The following is a 20,535-nucleotide window of genomic DNA, read 5'->3' on the forward strand; positions in this document are numbered from 1 at the left end:
CCTCTGTCCATGGGATTTTCCAGGCAAGAGTACTGGAGTGGGTTGCCGTTTCCTCCTCCAGGGGATCTTCCTCACTCAGGGATCAAAAAAGACATGATTACAAAATTCTTAAGCTTCCAGGTGGTATCTGCAGTGGAGAGAGATGTATTTCAAATCTGTTTCCGTTTTTGAATAGCAATACCTGCTCAGTTATCTCCTCATATATGCTGCCATTGGCAACAGCCAAGGCATGCCTGTTGTTAATTAATCACTTCCACTGAGAACTTAATTAGTGTCTTAATTAGGATCATCATTGAGTAGCAGGCCGCAGCATCCTGCGCCAGCTGCAAGTTACTGGCTGGCTCCAGCAGCCCTTCTGGTCCTGCAGAAACAGGCCAAGGAGCAATCCTTTTGGGCTTCTGTTTGTTTTTCTGTCTTCAGAGAGGGCTGTGGAAGATCATTGTTTGTCCATGATGCATCCATGATTCTGCCACATGTGCAAAAATAAATAAATAAATAAATAAATGGAACACATCTACTTCTAATGGATTGATCAGAAAACCAGGATTGGCTTTTGAATTCTTGCTGTTGTGCTAAACAAGCTGGAAACACAAAACACATTGTTGTTTGCAAGTGCTGGAAATGAGGCCATGCATTCTGAGTATGACGGATTATTTCATTTTTCTGCTGCAAGTGGAAGTTCCTTCCTTCTGGCATCATTGTTTTTTAATATGTTGTTTTGAAATATTGCCATATTGTTACAGGATGAAATCAACACTCCATTTTCTTTCTCTTTACCCCCTTAGGAAAATGTGGCAAAATGAGACAAAAGTAGCATCTTCTGGACTTGGTTTCCTATAGAAGTAGAAGTTGGGTTGAAAGGCATGATCAAGCTGTGCCCCAGAAAACATTTCTCCCAGACCTTTTGGATGGATTGTTAACATAGCAACAATCAGAGAAAAACTAATGCACCAGCAGCTTTTATTTTCTAGAAGGGAGACACCCTTGAGCCAAGTTCCCCAGTGAGAACAGGTGTTGTGAAACGGGCCTACTTTACTTGAGCATATTTGCTCATTCTTTTGACTGTCATAGGCTTTTTGATGATTTAGGTCAATTGTGGACTTGGTGAAGGGATCGAGTGATGTATTTTGTGTTCAACAGACGTGCTGCTGCTTCCAGGACAAGTGGAACAGGAAGTGAGCTTGAGTGTTCCCTCTTACGTTCCTTCTGTGGCCGTCCAGCCTGTCACCCCTGGAACGAAGCCCAGGCCCACCGTGAAAGCAGCAGATAAACGAAGGGAAGAGGTACTTTTCAGGGAATTCAGGCCTCTTGAAGTTGCCTCAATGCTATAACTGGTCCTTTCAGAGAAATGCCACCGTACCCGTGTGCGCCTGTAGTTTTCTCAGGCTTGGGAAAATGTGGAATTCAGGTTGCTTAATTGGGTCCCTCTCTCTGTCATCTCTCTCTAATGTGTATAATCCCTTTGAACACACAGAGAGCAATTATGCTTTTACTCAGAAACTATTTTTATGTCATCATGTTTGCCGTGCTGCAGGATGGTGCTACCTGGGGACTAATCCACAGATAGGTTGGACAGATTTCTTACCTCTTTTTGTCTGTACCAGCCTCTTTTCTTTTTGTTATTGCTTCCAAGTCTCTATAAACATTTTGCATTAGTTAAGGTAAGGCCAGGCTGCTATAGTAGGGAACCCTATAGGGGTTCAATAGGGAACAGTAATTCAATGGCTGAAAGGAGAGAGAAGTTTATTTCTCTCCTGTAACAGTCTACAGAGAGCCTTTAAAGTGAGCAAGTGGTGGTTCTGTTTTCAGTCATTGGGGCCCACCGGGTTCCTTCTCTCTGGATCCCACTGCACCTCAGGACATTGTCTGCGTGTGCATGTTCCAAGTCAGGTCACTGTCCTACCTGGAGAGGCAGGGAATGAGAGGATGGGGACAGCGTGTTTCCCCAAGGCTGAGGACTTAGGCTCTTCATTTCTGCTCACTCTTGTTGGCAACCACTTAGTCCCGTGTTCCTATCTGATCACCAGGGAGAGATGTCATCTAGCCATGTGCTTCTCCAGCATGGGAGAATGGAATCTGCCACATGTTAATTCTCCCTAATACACAACATGGAGAGTCATATCTTCATTTACTTAATAGACACGCACCAACCGAGGCCACTGATGGTGCTGGGTAGTGACCTTTATCACCCTTTTTATGCTAGCATAAAAGGGGATCCGGTACAAGAAGTTGTTAAGGGCTCTTTATTATTGATTCCAAATAAAAATACTAAGACTGTTTCCTGATTATTTAATTGTTCAGGTACTAGTCTTGTCACCTGAAGATATTCTGTTATGGAAGCAGTCATTCAATCAGAAGTAATCCACACATTTCAATTTTTGCCCTTTGCTAATAGAACTTTTGTTCACTGACACCAGAAAAGTCTATCTAGGAGGCTTGCAGACTTATATTGAACCCCCAAATAGGTTACTTGGAGAAGGAAATGGCAACCCACTCCAGTATTCTTGCCTGGAGAATCCCATGGACAAAGGGGCCTGGTGGGCTATCATTCATGGGGTCGAGATAGCCACTTTTCAGTGTCTTTTTGAATTATGGAGCTTCCTCTGAGTATTAAGAAGCTAAAATTGCAAGGTGATTGCTATGCAAGAATCATCTTCTTTTAAAGACTTGTTCATGTTCTTGACTTCAGTTGTGACCGTACAAATTATTGGGCCAGCCAGTATTCAGTGGCACTCATGCCATTATAGAAATTGTTACAAAATGGCTTTAGCTGATGGGTTTAAAAAAATGAATGATTTCTATGATCTCTCATATAGCCAGCAAAATGCTAGTTAAAAGCCTGTATATGATTGTATCTTTAAAACGAGTATAAGTTTCTTCTCAGAAAATGTGAAAATTTTTAAATGTTCAAATCAAAATGATAGGAACAATTTTTGTGCTGGCAACTAATGAGACATACAGTTCGGTTCAGTTATAGTTCAGTCGCTCAGTCATGTCTGACTCTTTGCAACCCCATGAACCGTAGCACGCCAGGCCTCCCTGTTCATCACCATCTCCCGGAGTTCACTCAGACTCACGTCCATCGAGTCCGTGATGCCATCCAGCCATCTCATCCTCGGTCGTCCCCTTCTCCTCCTGCCCCCAATCCCTCCCCAGCATCAGTCTTTCCCAATGAGTCAACTCTTCTCATGAGGTGGCCAAAGTACTAATGAGACACAGATGAATAATTTTTGGCATTTCTTCAAATATTCAGAGTAATGTTGTGGGTGGGCTTTTAATTTCTAGACACTATTTGTTAGAGAAACATTTCAGGACTGTCTAGAATCACAGTACCGCACCACCTCTGCCTTGGTTTAATAGTATTAATCTTATTCTAAAGTACACAGTGCAAGAAAAAGAACATAATCACCAAATTCCAGCACATGGGTCCTGTGAGGACCTACCAAGGGGCCATTTGGGGCTAGAGACGGTGGTTCCTTTCTGTGATGTCAGTCTCAAAAGTTGAAAATGTATCCTGGATGTCCTGACTTCCTTTTAATTGCCTAATAAGAATCTATAACTTCTTGAACTGAACCCATTTAATTTTTTTCACTAATTTTATCACTGCTTTTATTCATGTGCATTTCCCCCTTAACAGTCAAACCTTTTTCAAGAACCTTCCACTTTCCCTTTGTGAATAATTTCTTGCTGTGGTCATTCTATTTTGATGAATTTTGGAAGTTCTGAACTTTATAGAATTTTGGAAGTTCTATAAAGTTCTGAAGCTTTATAGAACAAAAAGAATTCACATTAAGAAGATAAAAAATTACCAGTTCCTTTCCTACTTTCCAAAGTACAGAAGAGGTCATTGAAGAAACTTTTGTAATATTTTAATGGGAGATGGCCTGTTTTTCCAATTCAAAATAGGACTCTCAAGTTTTTCACCTGTAAAGACAGTTTAGTTACCATAATACTGTGCAAGACAGCCTATAGCTAAATGCTGCTATTATTGATTTGAGCATTAGTTTTATTTTCTTTATTTGCCTGTGTGGTTCTGTGAATGAAAATGATTCTTCCTGTAACAGTGTCCCTCTTAGAATAAGTCACAGAAACAATTTTAAGAAAACCAGCAGTTTTCTGATAGTGTACAAATTCTATTCCCTGGGAGGCTACAAAAAATTTCAATTAAATTTGAAATTAGACACCTGAAATCCATATATTTCTCTCAGCTCCTTAGGCAAAAATAACAAGTTAATAACTTAATTCACAGTTGTTTTCTATTTAGTAGCAGGGGATTTGGTGTCCCATTGCACAAATTCTGCGCTTTGAAATAAATCAGAAGTTCAGTTTGCAATTTAAAAGCCTCGGAGCCTTGGAGCTTAGAACCCGAAAATGAACGCAACTTGAAAGAAGAGAATTCCCAAAGTGTGCCGCAGTAGCCAACAGCTGAAATGCATAAATAGAACAGCAGCTTTACTGTGGCTGGAAAGCTGTCATTTTGAAGATCATAGCAAAGTCTTCTAAACTGCAGGGTACATCAGGGTTCACTTTGAATTACATGTATGCCCCTTGTCTTAGAAGACTACATTCACTCGTGTGTGTCTCTATAAGGAGATTCCTTAATTGAAATGCAAAAATGTCAGAACTAGTGCTGAGTTCAGTGCTATGCCTATAGAAGACATAGTAAATACTGAATGAGCAAATAATCAAAAAAAATTTTACTAGCTACCAGGAGTGACTTTCTGGTATAATAAGATGGTGAGTGTCATTCTCTTTTTTCTTTTCTATTCGTTCATTCCCGTCAACATGTAAACACATCTAAGTCTCTCCCATGCCGGGGTCCAGTCCCGGTGGATCCAGGGTGATTTGAAGGTGGGGACGGAGTCGGCGTCTTTGGAAAAATACATATTTAATCACAGATATAGAGAGATTAGAAATGGATAGTGTAGTAGGAAGATTAGTGGAGAAAAAGAGGCTGAATAACTTGGATTACGTGGAATAGCATCCATGCTCCAAATGGGAATTCAGCCAGGAAAGCAGAGAGCAAGAAAGAAGCGACATGGGGGAATTAGTCTTTCCGGAAACTGATCCGATTTCTTTATTTTTGGGTTTGCTTATATACCTTTTGTTACACATAGGGATGAATACAGAGTCACGCGGGGGTCAGCAGTCCTGACCTTTATCAAAATCAGGTGCTTCACATAAATGTATAAAAAAGGTACATCATCTTCTGGCCATGAGTGAGACCTGCTGACATTTTATGATCCTTTCTTTCTGATAACCAAAAAACTTATTTCTTCCAGGGGTGTTTTTTCTTGAACCAGGCACCACCCTCCAAATAAAGTTACATTCCTATAGGGTGAGGGTGTAGTGAGTTACAATCAAGAAAGGAATTTATTTAACCCAAGGTTAACATGATTAGTCTTAAAGGTTAATACTTATTTCTCCTATATGCTTAAAGGTTAATACTTATTTCTCCTATATGTTAGTTATATTCATTATAAGGGTAGGGAACATGGAGATTTCGCAGCAAACATCAGCCCAACAAATGAAAATCCTTTCACCAATGCTCCCCTTAGGATCTATTTAGTCTTAAGATATGATAAAGTTAAATTTTTACATAGCAAGGACACAGTGATTTAAGGCAAAGTACAGTGATCTGTTACAAAAGAGAAAATCCATTAACTCAAAAAGTCTAGTATTGCTAACATCAAACTACTATATTTCCTTTGCTATATTCCAAATACATTGATTAATATATTCCCAGGTGCCTAAGGATATGGAGGCCTGGCGGCAATCATTGACTCAACAAGAAGAAAAAGCCCTATGCTAATTAAGACTCTCAAAATACTCCAAAACTCTCTGTGCTGTTTATGGTTGAGAGGTAGTAAACAATCATGTGCATAGTGGCAGGAGCATGGATAATCCTGTCACACAAGCTAGTCTGTCAGCAGAGAGGTTTGACCTGAGACATCCTTGTGCCACCCAGGGGAGGGAATTAGCAGCAATTATTAACACAACAAATGAAAAACCCTTCACCAATATAATTCCTAACCAACCCACTATACTAATAATTTCTAACTCCCCAAAAGAATTTGCCTTTAGTAAGTCTAAAACATCTCATGCCTCTCAGATTGAGAGGCTGTGAACAATCGCATGTGGCCGGACGAACCTATACAGGTGGGCTAGATAACCTTCAGAGGAGTCCGTAAGCTGAAACACTCTGTCACGCCCAAGAATTTTTATTGCCTTGGAGCTGCACGTTTACTCCTTCTCCGAGAGAAACAGTTATGGGGGAGAGCCCCCGTAAAGTCAGAGGTGTAGGTGAGAGCATAAAACAGACTCTGGTCTTGGGGTTAGATGCTCGGGAACAGGGGGTTTCCTGAGGCTTGATCACGCCTTTGCGTATGCCAAGCCTCCTTCCTCATGACCTTTGCCATGGGCAGAGTTCCTCACGCTGGCTCCCGGCACTCCCATTCTTAACAAAATGAAAGAAAACTAAGGAAAAATATCCTCCCCTTTACCTTGGACCCCTCTAGCTATTGTCCTTTTTCCTCACTTTCCATGTAGACTTCACAAACCATTAGATCTAGCTCCCCTCATCGTCTCTGCTTCCTTTCCCCTCGTTCCTCATTCAGTTCATTGCAAAACGTCCTTGTGCTGATCGTCTACCTGGACAGAGTCAGAATAAAGGTACCAAGCACTTTATTAGTGCCAAATGCCAGTGGACACTGTTCTGTCTTTAATGGGCCTCTCCACTGCAGCTGTCACCACTGATCTTGCCTGACACTCACACTCCTGGCGCTCCCGTGTGTATTTCTCCGGGTGTTCTTGCCCTGCTGCCTCTGGGGGTTTCCTGCCATGCTCCTCTTAGGAGCTGGTGTTCCTCAGGGTTCCATGCTAAACCACAGCTCTTCCCACTTGCACACATGGATCCGTTTTCGTCGCTAGGTGACTCCCCTTTGTGCTTCTGTCTCCAAATCTGTGTCTCTGTAGCTTCAGACCTTTTGCTGAGCTCCAGGTTTGTGTGTTCACCGCCTGTTGACAATTCTATCTGGATTCCATAAGGTACATTCGAATCAGCATGTTAAATCCTGAGCTTATCTTTACCTGCTTCCATTCCTGCACTCTTGTCCTTCGTCCCTTCCCATATGCAGATTAGCCAGTTTTTCTAAAATTTTCAAACGTCTGCTCTGAGTGCCCTGTGCTCCTTGTCACTTGTCTGGACTGCTTCAGCCCACTCCTGACTCCAAGCCTACCCTTTATTCCATCTGCAAAGTGACTCAATTGGATGTATGCTCAAGGAGGGCAGGGCATCCTGTTCTCTGCACCACACCGGTGCCCCCAGCACTTATCTCAGTTAGCATTTGAATGAAGGAAGGAATTTATTTGAAATGCATAGATGACCAAGTATCTACTTGCTTTCAAAAAAAAATCCTTCAGCGACTTTTCATCATCCCTGGGAAAAGTAGCATACAAGACCCATCGTGACCTGGCACCATCCTCGTCTCTTGCTGCTCTCTACCTGACATTTTCAGCACTGACCTGCTTGTAGATCTATAAACATGAAATTCTGTGTCTTTCTTACTTGGCCTCCTCTGCTCATGAGACCTGCTTTTGTCCCAAGCTCATTTTCCCTCACCTTGTTAAATAATATTACCTTTGAAGATTCTGCTTAGATAGCACCTCTTCCAGGAAGCCTCCCCTGATTCCTTCCCAATGCCTTCTAACCTAGGCTGGGTTAGGCTTTCCTTCCTTTTACTATTCCCTCCTAACTATACCATGTATACTTACTACATTTTACTATAATTGTTCATATATGTATCTAAATCATTTCTCTGAGGTTTCACACAAGTTTGCAGCTTTGTATCCTCAGCACCCAGCACAGCACCTAGATTTTAATAAACATTTGTGGAAAGAATGGAATATATCTGAATGATTGCAGGAGACTATTCCTCTGATATTTTGATCCAGAGATGTACTGGCCACCTTGCAGTACAGAGTGACAGTGATACACCCAAACAGCTTTAAAATGTCTTGAGTATCATATTTTGGCATTGCAGATAAGAAATTATTATCACCCTTGATTTCTTTCTTTTATTATATACATCAGCATTTCACTGATTGCCTAAAGGAATTAATCTAACAATAAAAGCTGCTGTTAATAACTGAGTTTCTAAGTGAAGGCATTTATATTTTTAAGTATATTTTTAATTTTTAAAGTGTATTATAAATGAATAATTCTTGCATTGGCATTGTATATCTATTGGCTAGCTAAAAACTTATTCCTTGGCATCATTTAAGTTAATACCAAATAACTGATGAAGGAAATTGTGCTCTATAATAGAGAAAAATTTAAGTGTATGAAAAAGAACTTACGGAAAATAAAAACTTTCCACTTAAAGATTAATTTCTATATCTCCAGTTCCATAATGTTGGATATTGTGGCCAAAAGGTATCTTGGGACCCTTGGGAAGGGAGAGTGGTAAGAGGGTGATGGGTTGGGCCGTACCTGGGAGAAAGGACTAACTTGACTGTGGGAGTCAGCCCTTGTCAAGAGAGTTTAGAAATTCAACACAGCAGCCTTGCTCTGTCTGGGTTGCTGGTACAAGGTGGGTCATGACTAGGGTGTTGAGTAGGATTTTCTGGAGAGTGGTCATGCTCAGTTGGAAGTAAGCTAATTTTAGCACTTTGCCCTCCATGCTTGTGTAGCCCTTTTTGCATCCGTCTGTTGAGGAGCATGGAGCATGGTCAGGAAATCACTCCCTTACTTCTCTCTTCTCCTTGAAGTTAACAAAACCTTGTGGATACAGATCTTCGTTTTCTTTATCTTTATGTGTTCTCAGTATCCAGTTCACATTAAACGCTCAATAGCTGTTTATGGAGTGAACACGTAGAGGGGAGGGAGGTGGGCAAGTGAGGGCTGTACATGTGGTGTGAGTGAGTTCGAGAAGGATGCTCTTGCTCAGATTTTAGCTCAGCAAAGAGATTTGTTGTATTTGAACCCACTTTCCAGTCTCAGAGGGAGGTAGGTGAAGGCAGAGTGACTGCATCTATTGAGAGTGGCTAGTGAAGTCTGATGGAGAAGGCAATGGCGCCCCACTCCAATACTCTTGCCTGGAAAGTCCTATGGACGGAGGAGCCTGGTAGGCTGCAGTCCATGGGGTCGCTAGGAGTCAGGTACGACTGAGCGACTTCACTTTCACTTTTCACTTCCATGCATTGGAGAAGGAAATGGCAACCCACTCCAGTGCTCTTGCCTGGAGAATCCCAGGGACAGGGGAGCCTGGTGGGCTGCCGTCTCTGGGGTCGCACAGAGTCGGACACGACTGAAGTGACTTAGCAGCAGCAGTGAAGTCTGGGCAGGTCTTAGAGGCCTCAGGACAGGGTTCAAAGTCCTAGTACAGTGGGCAGCTGGAATCTTGGTGGACGTGTGGATGGCAGGCCTTTAACCAGGCTACAGGGCAGCAAGAATCCCATTGGACAGAAGACACTGGCAGAGAGGGGACTCCTCCTCGTCGTCCGCCAGGACCAGGCTCGCAGGCCTCAGTGCTCACTGCCGGATAGAGCTGGAGATGGTAAGGATGCTTCTGTTCAGGAAATGAGCGTTTTGTGTCACTGTGTACACGTTTCTTCACTTGAGCTGGTCTTAGCCCTATTACCCCACTGGTGATGCGAAATTTAATTTTCAGAGACTGACCAGAAGGGGCAGATCAGCTTCTCAGCAGACTGATTTGATTCCTGTATATACTTGTTCCTTTAAGGACAGTCCGGTATTATGTGGATCCTTGAGTGCATTTTTATGGTAGACTGGGAGAATTTTTTAGCTTATTTAGAAAAGATCTTTTCTCCCAAAGAGACGTGATTTGGCTTAGGGAAACTTCAAGGTTGATCTTTGCTGGTGTTTTTTGTTGAGAAGGTGGAAGCTTTATCTACAGATCACCCAGGATTCAAATCTTGCTTCTCTACCTTACTAATTGTACAGCCTTGATAAGTTACTTAACTTCTTAGAGCTTTGTAAAATGGGTTGTTTGAAGATTACTGCTAATTCCCGCAAAGTTCCTAGTAACTGGGGCTGGCATGTGGTGGGAACTCACTCAGTGACAGGTCTCATCATTACTTTTGTCAGGAAAGCACAGACACTTTCTAATAAAGAGGAAATGAACAAGTCTCTGAAATTTGTTCTCTTGCTGGTTTTACTAAGAAAGGATGATAGATGGCTGGGTGTTTGCTATTAGCACTGCATACCCAACTACAAAATGCAGCTTGCTAAACAGATAGGTGATACCTACTTTTCATGTTTTTTTTTTCTTCGCATCTTTGAAAACAGCACACAGCTTCTGAGTGAGATGCTCCATTTTCAAGAACATTGCAAAAGCCACTCGATGAGATCATTTTCCATGCAAGAATATTTAAAGCTGATTATAGCTTCAGGGCATTTTTTTTACTCTTGCATAAGCCATAGTTTTCAATTATTTCAGCATCATCATACATAATATAGAGCTACAAAGAAGTACTGGGTAATCTCATAGTATCACACGCCATTTGATTTTGGAGAGGCTTTCCAAGGGGTAATACATTCTCTTTTGTTTATTGGAAAATACACTTTTTAAACTACCTTCCTTTAGGAAGTCTTTAAAATTCACAGATTATGAATAAGCAGGTACAAAATTATTATTTCTCTTTGCAGCTTCTCTGAGTTGCAAGTAAATTCTGTAATATTTTAAAATTCTTGGTGGGAAGAAAGGATCCTAGACTTTTTAATTTAAGGGGGACACTATGTGTTTTAATTCTTGCTGTTATTGGCCCAAGTACTATCTGAAGAAGTATGTTAAGCATAGGGTATTTTTATCTTCAAAAATGAATGTTTTTTTGATACAAGTCTTTTTTTAGTAAATACTAAAAATAAAAATGTCTTTAAGATTGAACAAAATCTTAGGGTTTATTTTCTCACATTTGAATATAACTTTTAAAAAGCAGGGACATCATTTTGCCAACAAAGGTCTATATAGAGTCAAAGCTATGGTTTTTCCAGTAGTTTATGTATGGGTGTGAGAGTTGGACCAGAACATTGAAGAACATTGAAGAACTGAGGCTTTTAAATTGTGGTGTTGGAGAAAACTCTTAAGATTCCCTTGGACTGCATGGATATCAAACCAGTCCGTCCTAAGGGAAGTCAACCCTGAATATTCATTGGAAGGACTGATGCTGAAACCGAAGCTCAGATACTTTGGCCACCTGATGTGAAGAGCCAGCTCATTGGAAAAGACCCTGAGTCAGATAGGACTTAGCCTCTGAACAACAGCAAACTTAGTTTCTCCATATGCTTGTAGCCCTTATGCTACAAATGGTAAAAACGTATTGAATGCGTGCAAGAGAGATTTTCTGATTCTTGCCGTGGGTGGAATTAGCTAATGATATTCATTCCAACGCAGGATGGTACAAATGGGGCATATTAAAAGGCCTAAATTAGGTCAAATTGAATAATTGAATTTATTCCTTTACTTAAAAACAGCTTAATCAGCTGAGAGTGCTGAAGTCTAAAAAAAGTTTAATTAAATATTAATAGGGAGTTTATGTTTTCAGCTTTATCTTCATTTACAATGATTATATATGATTTTCCTCCTTCGTTACCTTTTGTAGATCATTGGAGACGAAGTTCAGCCCTTCTTGCTTGATGAAGAATTCGATTATGATGCGGTGGTGCTAACCCCCAAGTTCACTCCTGCAGAGATGAATGCCATCGAAGAGCTATCCAAGCAGAAGACAAAGAGCGCAGACTTGGAGGAGCCCCATGACTGATCCACCCAGACCTCTTTACATTTATTTTTATTTTGTTCTTATTCAAGCAACATGAAATTAAAAGATAAACCTGTTGTAATCCCCTTCATGTAAATGTATGTGTGTGCATTGATTTATAGGGTTATTTCTTTTTTTTTTTTTTTTTTTTTTTAGTTTTTTATTTTTTAAATTTTAAAATCTTTAATTCTTACATGCATTCCCAAACATGAACCCCCTCCCACCTCCCTCCCCATAACATCTTTCTGGGTCATCCGCCCCAAGCATGCTGCATCCTGCATCAGACATAGACTGGCGATTCAATTCACATGATAGTATACATGTTAGAATGTCATTCTCCCAAATCATCCCACCCTCTCCCTCTCCCTCTGTGTCCAAAAGTCCGTTATACACATCTGTGTCTCTTTCCCTGTCTTGCATACAGGGTCGTCATTGCCATCTTCCTAAATTCCATATATATGTGTTAGTATACTGTATTGGTGTTTTTCTTTCTGGCTTACTTCACTCTGTATAATCGGCTCCAGTTTCATCCATCTCATCAGAACTGATTCAAATGAATTCTTTTTAACAGCTGAGTAATACTCCATTGTGTATATGTACCACAGCTTTCTTATCCATTCATCTGCTGATGGACATCTAGGTTGTTTCCATGTCCTGGCTATTATAAACAGTGCTGCGATGAACATTGGGGTACATGTGTCTCTTTCAATTCTGGTTTCCTCGGTGTGTATGCCCAGAAGTGGGATTGCTGGGTCATAAGGTAGTTCTATTTGCAATTTTTTAAGGAATCTCCACACTGTTCTCCATAGTGGCTGTACTAGTTTGCATTCCCACCAACAGTGTAGGAGGGTTCCCTTTTCTCCACACCCTCTCCAGCATTTATTGCTTGCAGATTTTTGGATCGCAGCCATTCTGACTGGTGTGAAGTGGTACCTCATTGTGGTTTTGATTTGCATTTCTCTAATAATGAGTGATGTTGAGCATCTTTTCATGTGTTTGTTAGCCATCCGTATATAGGGTTATTTCTCAGTGGACTTCCCCGGTGGCGCAGTGGTAAAGAATTTGCCTTCAGTGCAAGTAGATGCAGCAGATGTGGGTTCAGTCCCTGTGTCGGGAAGATGCCCTGGGCAAGGGAATGGCAACTCACTCCAGTATTCTGGCCTGGGAAATCCTGTGGACAGAGGAGTCTGGGGAGGCTACAGTCCATGGGGTTACAAAGAATCGGACACAAGGGAGCATGCCCACACCACCAGTCTTTTCAGTAGGGCGATGGGTCTGAAAAGTGAAGTGAAAATAGCTCAGTTGTGTCCAGCTTTTTGTGACCCATGGGCTATACAGTCCATGGAATTCTCCAGGCCAGAATACTGGAGTGGGTAGCAGCCGTTCCCTTCTTCAGGGAATCTTCCCAACTCAGGGATTGAACCCAGGTCTCCCACATTGCAGGCAGATTCTTTACCATCTGAGCCACCAGGGAAGCCCAAGAATACTGGAGTGTGTAACCTATCCCTTCTCCAGCGGATCATCCTGATCCAGGAATGGAACTGGGGTTTTCTGCACTGCTGGTGGATTCTCTACCCAGGTGAGCTACCAGGGAAGCCCAGGCGATGCGTCTAACAAAACCAACCTGCTCTCTATGGTTTATGTGGTTTAGTTGCTCAGTCGTGTCAAACTCTTGCGATCCCATGGACTGTAACACGCCAGACTCTTCCGTCCATGGAATTTTCCAGGCAAGAATTCTGGAGTAGGTTGCCGTTTCCTTCTCCAGGGGATCTTCCTGATCCAGGGATGAAACCCGGCCCCCTGCATTGCAGACAGTCTACTGCATTGCAGACAGATTCTTTACCAGTTGAGCCACCAGGGTGGCCTCTATCCTTACAGAATTCTCTTCTATCACTTGGCTGCATCCATGACTGATAGGGGGAGATGGAGGTGGCAAATGGGAACAGGAAGCAGCATCTACAGAAGGGTCTATCTGGTGAGAGCACTGCAAGTAGGTAATTGTGACATAGACTGGAAATTTCACCCTACCTACTTGGGGAGGAAGGGCAGTTGAGCATGCAAAGCCCAGAGAAGAACTGGTCAAGTGGTAGGTCCCAGGTGCCAGGGATCCAGAGACAGTTATATGAATGTGAGTGCCGAGAGGCTGGGCTTCGAGGATTGATTGGGAAAGACTTTACTGAAAAGGAAAGCATCTGAAAATTGATTAGATGTCATATGTTAAATTCTTGTACTTTGTTACTGCTATTCAACCGTGGATAAGGATAGTTACAAAGTACAAGGAATGATCTCTAGCTCCAGAAGTTTGAAATATAATTTGAGAAGGCAAGACATAGAGAAGGCAACCAACGAATGTAAAAACTATTACGAAGTGCTAATTGCATACAATACCCATGAATGCTTTAAAGGGCGGAAAGGGGTGAGGGCACAGAGGGGGAATAGTATATACGAAGTGATTTTTGTTATTGAAGGAATCAGTAACAAATCAAATGCACTTAGCCTTTTTTCCTTTGTATGTTTTTTATTCCTATTTTTTTTCCATTATGGCTTATTTTAGGGTATTGAATATAGTTCCTCGTGCTGTACAGTGGGACCTTGTTTATCCATTCCGTGTATAACAGTTTGCACCTGCTAATCCCAAACTCCTTATCCATTCCTCCTTCTCTCCCCACCCCCATGCCTAGCAACCACAAGCCTATTCTCCAGACAAACTTTCTGAGTCTTTCTATTTCAAAGATAAGTGCTGTCAGTCTTTCTATTTCACAGATAAGTTTATTTGTGTCATATTTTAGATTCCACATATGAATGTTATTATATGATATTTCTCTTTCTCTTTCTGACTTGCTTCAGTTAGTATGATAATCTCTAGGTCTGTCCATGTTGCTATAATGGCATTATTTCATTCTCTGTTTGACCAAGTAGCATTCCATTGTATATATGTACCACAGCTTCTTTATCCATTCATCTTTTGATAGACATTTACACTTTTCCCATATTTTGGCTGTTGTAAATAGTGCTGCAGTGAACATTGGGGTGCATATATCTTTTTGAATTATAGTTTGTCTGGATATATGCACAGGAATTGAATTGTTGGATCATATGGCAACTTTAGTTTTTTGAGGAACCTTCATACTGTTCTCCATAGTGGCTGCACCTATTTCAAATGTACTTAGTCATAATTATTTTTAATACATGCCCGTGCTTATATGTGTGTGTATATTCATTAAACTGCCATTCATATTCCCTACAAAAGAATTTTGTTGATTTATTGTTGCTATAGTCAGATGATTTCCATGTCTGTTTTTCTTTGTCTAGTCAACAGACTTTCACAAAACACCATATATGTGCCAAGCCTATGCTTGAGGAGGATATAGGTAAATTAGATATAGTCTGATTTAGTGGGAAAGACAAATGTATATGCAAATAATTACCATACAGCTACACAATCCAACCTCATAGCCACTAGCCACTAGTGTGACTGAGGAACTGATTTTTGGATGTTAATTTTAACTTAAAATATAAAGTTGATATTTGATGCAGTTATTATAAAACTCTCAAGTTCATTTGGAACAACTTGGGTATGTGAATCTACTTTTTTCAGTTGTAACTTTTATGACAACTAAATACAGATCAACTATTTTTGATAACAACTTGGTGTTTAAAATATGCTGTAAAGGGAAAACATACATTGGATTTCAAAGAACTAATATGAAAAATTATAGAATATCTTGTTTTTTGTATTGATTACATATTGACATAATATTTTGGATATATCTGGTTAAGTAAAATATATTGTTAAAAATTACCAATTTCTTTTTGCCTTTTTAATGAGGCTATTGGGGCATTTAAAATTATGCCTGTGGCTTGTGTATTTTTATTTGATGGCATTGCAGTAGAGTATAATCAGTACTGTAAGAGTGGTGTGTACTAAGAGCTACTGGGTGAAGCAAATTGGAGTTCTTGAATCTCTCCCTGGAGAGGTGGGGAATATTCACAGAGGAGGAAAGCTTTGAGGTTGGTCAGAAAGAATCAGTAGGACCTTTTGATTTGCGGCTATTAGAGTAGTTGACGTGGGAGATAAGAGCTGGAACCAAGGCAGTGGGGGTGGGCATGACATGGAGGGCGTGGTCTGATTAGAGATTTGCAGGCAGAACTTTCAAGGATTGTTGGTTGGTGCATTGTGGGCATAAGGGAGCAGTTGTGAGGTTAAGACAATATATTTTTTGATGATTAAATTTGCTTTTAATTAGAGGATAATTGCTTTACAATATTGGGTTATTGTGAGGTTAAGACAGTATTTTAGTATGCAGTCTGTACACACGCTAACTTGAGGAGACAACCACAGTGTGTTACAGTTGTTCACAAGATCAGAGACTCGGCATTTTGGTTTTTTAAATAAAAGGCTTCATTGTTTTTAAAAATTCTTTTTAATTAATTTATTTTGATTGGAGGATAATTACAATACTGTGATGGTTTTTGCCATATATCGACATGAATCGGCCATTTTATAAAATTAAATAGTTTTATAATAGAAGAAACAAAAGCAGCTATTCAAAAAGAATTACATGTTGGCAGAGTATTCCATTAACTGGGGCGGGGTGGGGGCGGGGGTAGACGGCCGATGCATGTTACTGCGGAGCATTCTATCTGTAGAGTTGGTATATCATTAGCTTCATTCCCTTTGGAAATTTTTGATTCCTGCATTATTTGGGGCAGTTGTGCATTACAGCAAAAGTGACACTGGAAATAGGTCCGTAAAGCCTTTGAGTGAATTAGTTTTGTGTCAACTGTACCATTACTCTTGCCCTAACTGGTAAAAACTCCACCATGATTTTCAGCTTTATGGATCCCTCGAATTGATGTGTCATTTTGTATTGACTGGAAAACCCTAACCAAGTGCCTTTAGAAGAAGCCTACAAGTGTATGTATGGATAATACTTACTTGGATTAGGTAGTGGGATTTAGGATACGATTAAGAAAGAGTAGAAGATCAGGAGAAGCTCCTGCAGGTAGGGGAGAACATGAAAATTTTGAGTATCTCGAAATAAAGTGGCAGTTGCTACACAAACTAGCTGGAATGGAGAAAAGTTCACTCCAAGTCTGCAGTACCAGCCCTAGCTTGTTCTGTGTGGTAGCTCAATTGCCAGTCTTATTACTGCAGGATCCATTTTATATGGAATCACATAAGAAGGAGAAAAAAAATATTTAGACCTGGGATTGAACTTTCTTGGTTCCTTCATCAAAAAATTTCTTTTCCCATGAATGAGATAGAGCTACATCCTCTTAAAAGAAATTTTCCTTCAGTTCAGTTGCTCAGTTGTATGCGACTCTTTGCGACCTCATGGACTGCAGCACGCGAGGCCTCTGTGTCCATCACCACCTCCTAGAGTTTACTCAAACTCACGTCCATTGAGTCAGTGATGCCATCCAAACGTCTCATCCTTTGTCATCCCCTTCGACTCCCACCTTCAGTCTTTCCCAGCATTAGGGTCTTTTCAAATGAGTCAGTTCTTCACATCAAGTGGCCAAAGTATTGGAGTTTTATCTTCAGCATCAGTCCTTCGAGTGAATATTCAGGACTGATTTCCTTTAGGATGGACTGGTTGGATCTCCTTGCAGTCCAAGGGACTCTCAAGAGTCTTCTCCAACACCACAGTTCAAAAGCATCAATTCTTCACTGCTCAGCTTTCTTTATAGTCCAACTCTCACATCCATACATGACTACTGGAAAAACCATAACTTTGTCTAGACAGACCTTTGTTGGCGAAGTAATATCTCTGCTTTTTAATATGCTGTCTAGGTTGGTCATAACTTTCCTTCCAAGGAGCAAGTGTCTTTTAATGTCATGGCTGCAGTCACCATCTGCAGTAATTTTGGAGCCCCCCAAAATACAATCTGTCACTGTTTCTACATCTGTTTGCCATGAAGTGATGGGACTACCTGCCTTGATCTTAGTTTTCTGAGTGTTGAGTTTTAAGCCAACTTTTCCACTCTCCTCTTTCAATTTTCATCAAGAGACTTTTTAGTAATTGTATGTGATAGTAATTATATGACAATTAAAATATGAAAAAGGCAAAAAAATTTCATTTCATTGGCTTGTTTCTTGGAGGTCAAAGGTGTATGAATACAATAGCATGGGAAATGACGTGAAAGAGACAATCTTGGAATTTCCTAGAAAATATGTCTCCATAAGCAAGAGAGTTCCAGAGAAACATCTACTTCTGCTTTATTGACTACACCAAAGCCTTTGACTGTGTGGATCACAACAAACTGTGGGAAATCCTTAAAGAGATGGGAATAATAGACCACCTGACCTGCCTCCTGAGAAATCTGTATGCAGGTCAAGAAGCAACAGTTAGAATCAGACATGGAACAACAGACTGGTTCCAAATCGGGAAAGGAGTACGTCAAGGCTATATATTGTCACCTTGCTTATATAACTTATATGCAGAGTACATCATGAGAAAGGCTGGGCTGGAAGAAGCACAAGCTGGAATCAAGATTACCGGGAGAAATATCAATAACCTCCGATATGCAGATGACACCACCCTTATGGCAGAAAGTGAAGAACTAAAGAGCCTCTTGATGAAAGTGAAAGAAGCGAGTGAAAAAGTTGGCTTAAAGCTCAACGTTCAGAAAACTAAGATCATGGCATCTGGTCCCATCACTTCAAGGCAAATAGATGGGGAAACAGTGGCAGATTTTATTTTGGGGGGCTCCAAAATCACTGCAGACGGTGATGGTAGCCATGAAATTAAAAGACGCTTACTCCTTGGAAGGAAAGTTATGACCAACCTAGACAGCATATTAAAAAGCAGAGACATTGCTTTGCCAACAAAGGTCCATCTAGTGAAGGCTATGGTTTTTCCAGTAGTCGTGTATGGATGTGAGAGTTGGACTATAAAGAAAGCTGAGCAGTGAAGAATTGATGCTTTTGAACTGTGGTATTGGAGAAGACTCTTGAGAGTCCGTTGGACTGCAAGGAGATCCAACCAGTCCATCCTAAAGGAGATCAGTCCTGGGTGTTCATTGGAAGGACTGATGTTGAAGCTGAAACTCCAATACTTTGGCCACCTGATGGGAAGAACTGACTCATTTGAAAAGACCCTGATGCTCAGAAAGATTGAGGGCAGCAAAAGAAATGGATGACAGAAGATGAGATGGCTGGATGGCATCACTGACTCAATGGACATGAGTTTGAGTAAAGGGGAGTTGGTTATGGATAGGGAGGCCTGGTGTGCTGCAGTCCATGGGGTTGCAGAGTCAGACACGACTGAGCGACTGAACTGAACTGATAAGCAGAAGAGAAATCCATTCGCCTCACCCTGGCCTACCCAGCCCGTATATCCATTGGCCCCTCCAGTCTCATTTTGTACCTCCTCATCATTGGAGAAGGAAATGGCAACCCACTTCAGTGTTCTTGCCTGGAGAATCCCAGGGATGGGGAGCCTGGTGGGCTGCCGTCTCTGGGGTCACACAGAGTCGGACACGACCGATGCGACTTAGCAGCAGCAGCAGCAGCAGCAGCAGCATTGTTTTTTTTTTCTATTATGTTCTAACCAGTTTGCATTCTTTTTGTTTTTCAAACACTCTGCCTTGTTTCCACCTTTGTGCTTTTCTCTTGCTCTTCTTTCTCCATGGTTTCCCCTGCTCTTGGTGTGACTCCTCTTTCTGTTTATTCAGGTCTCAGGTGAAGTGTGTCTCCCAGAGTCTCTTTCTGACCAGCCTATCTCATCCTGTTCTCACAGCCCTTGCCCTGTCACTGTGCATCCCTTTACCTTACATTGTGTGTGTCTTACCAGACTCTCCCATTACATCATAAACTGCAAGAGGGTACAGCGCTCCTCTGTCTTTTTGTTGCCATGTCCCCAGCAGCTGAAAAAGGCCTGCAATACAGTAGTTGTTCAGTAAATAGTGACTGAATGAATCAAACCTCTAAAGTTCGGAGAAGAACTGAGAGGTCCGTTTCATCCATTCAGTTTGGTTAAACATTTATTGAGCACTTTTATATTCAAGGCGTAATATATATATATATGTATTATATAAATACATTACTTCTTAGACATGATGATTATCCAATGGCCAGTGCAAATATGGGCTAGAACTGTTCCATTTAACCTGTTCCTTCTTTGCCTTGCCTAACCCCATGGAGAATTGTGGCTCACATGGGAACTTGACCTACTTCTCAGTTATTCTTTTAAAACCTTGTTAGGATTTCTTTCATTGAAAACCCTACTTGGGAGCCATTCATGAGATATAATACCAGTATTCCCAACATTCTGCATTAAAAAGTGTGGACTGCTGACTGGAAAAGAAAAGACTGAAAGGGAAAAAACCTGGAAGGGAAAAGAAAACAGAACTTAGAGAGTGAGTTAGGAAGAGGAAAATTTCATTTTGGTAGCTGACTGTAAAACAGAATCTTTTATCCATCCATTCAAAAGTGTTAATGCTCACCAGAGTCATCACATTTTAGAGGAGGTCTTAAAGCCTAATTCCCTTGTTTTCATTACATTTTTATTTTAGTGTCATGTAAGTCACAAGAGATTTGTAAACAGGAGGGACATAATCTGATTTATATTTGAGGGGAGACAGGTGGAGAGGGGCTAGGGCTGTACTATGTTGGGGAAAGGCTCTGTTGGAGGGGTGTGCCAGGCTGTATGGTAAAGGGCTTTCCTACTGTTCTCTCACTCTGGAAGTTACTGTGATTTCATTATCCCCTGTTTTCTGAAAATTTATGGTGATCTTTGCTGACACAGATCT

At 41.0% G+C, this 20,535-nt stretch overlaps 1 protein-coding gene across 11 annotated transcripts in view; it reads left to right on the top strand.

Moving 5' to 3' along the window:
• IFTAP (intraflagellar transport associated protein) overlaps nt 1-15,027 on the top strand; it is a 70,819-nt gene extending 55,792 nt beyond the window's left edge. For 6 of the 11 annotated variants that reach the window (XM_060400063.1, XM_012096243.5, XM_027979635.3 and 3 more), the window contains 2 exons: nt 1,141-1,283; nt 11,623-15,027. In XM_060400063.1, coding sequence (XP_060256046.1) covers nt 1,141-1,283; nt 11,623-11,781 — 302 coding nt within the window. In that variant the 3' untranslated portion in view covers nt 11,782-15,027. The remainder of the gene's footprint in view (nt 1-1,140; nt 1,284-11,622) is intronic. The other 5 variants (XR_009596666.1, XR_009596669.1, XR_009596668.1 and 2 more) reach the window with 1 other exon arrangement.
• Nucleotides 15,028-20,535: the final 5,508 nt, after the last annotated feature.

Source organism: Ovis aries, chromosome 15 (assembly GCF_016772045.2).
Source record: "Ovis aries strain OAR_USU_Benz2616 breed Rambouillet chromosome 15, ARS-UI_Ramb_v3.0, whole genome shotgun sequence".
Lineage (NCBI taxonomy): Eukaryota > Metazoa > Chordata > Mammalia > Artiodactyla > Bovidae > Ovis > Ovis aries.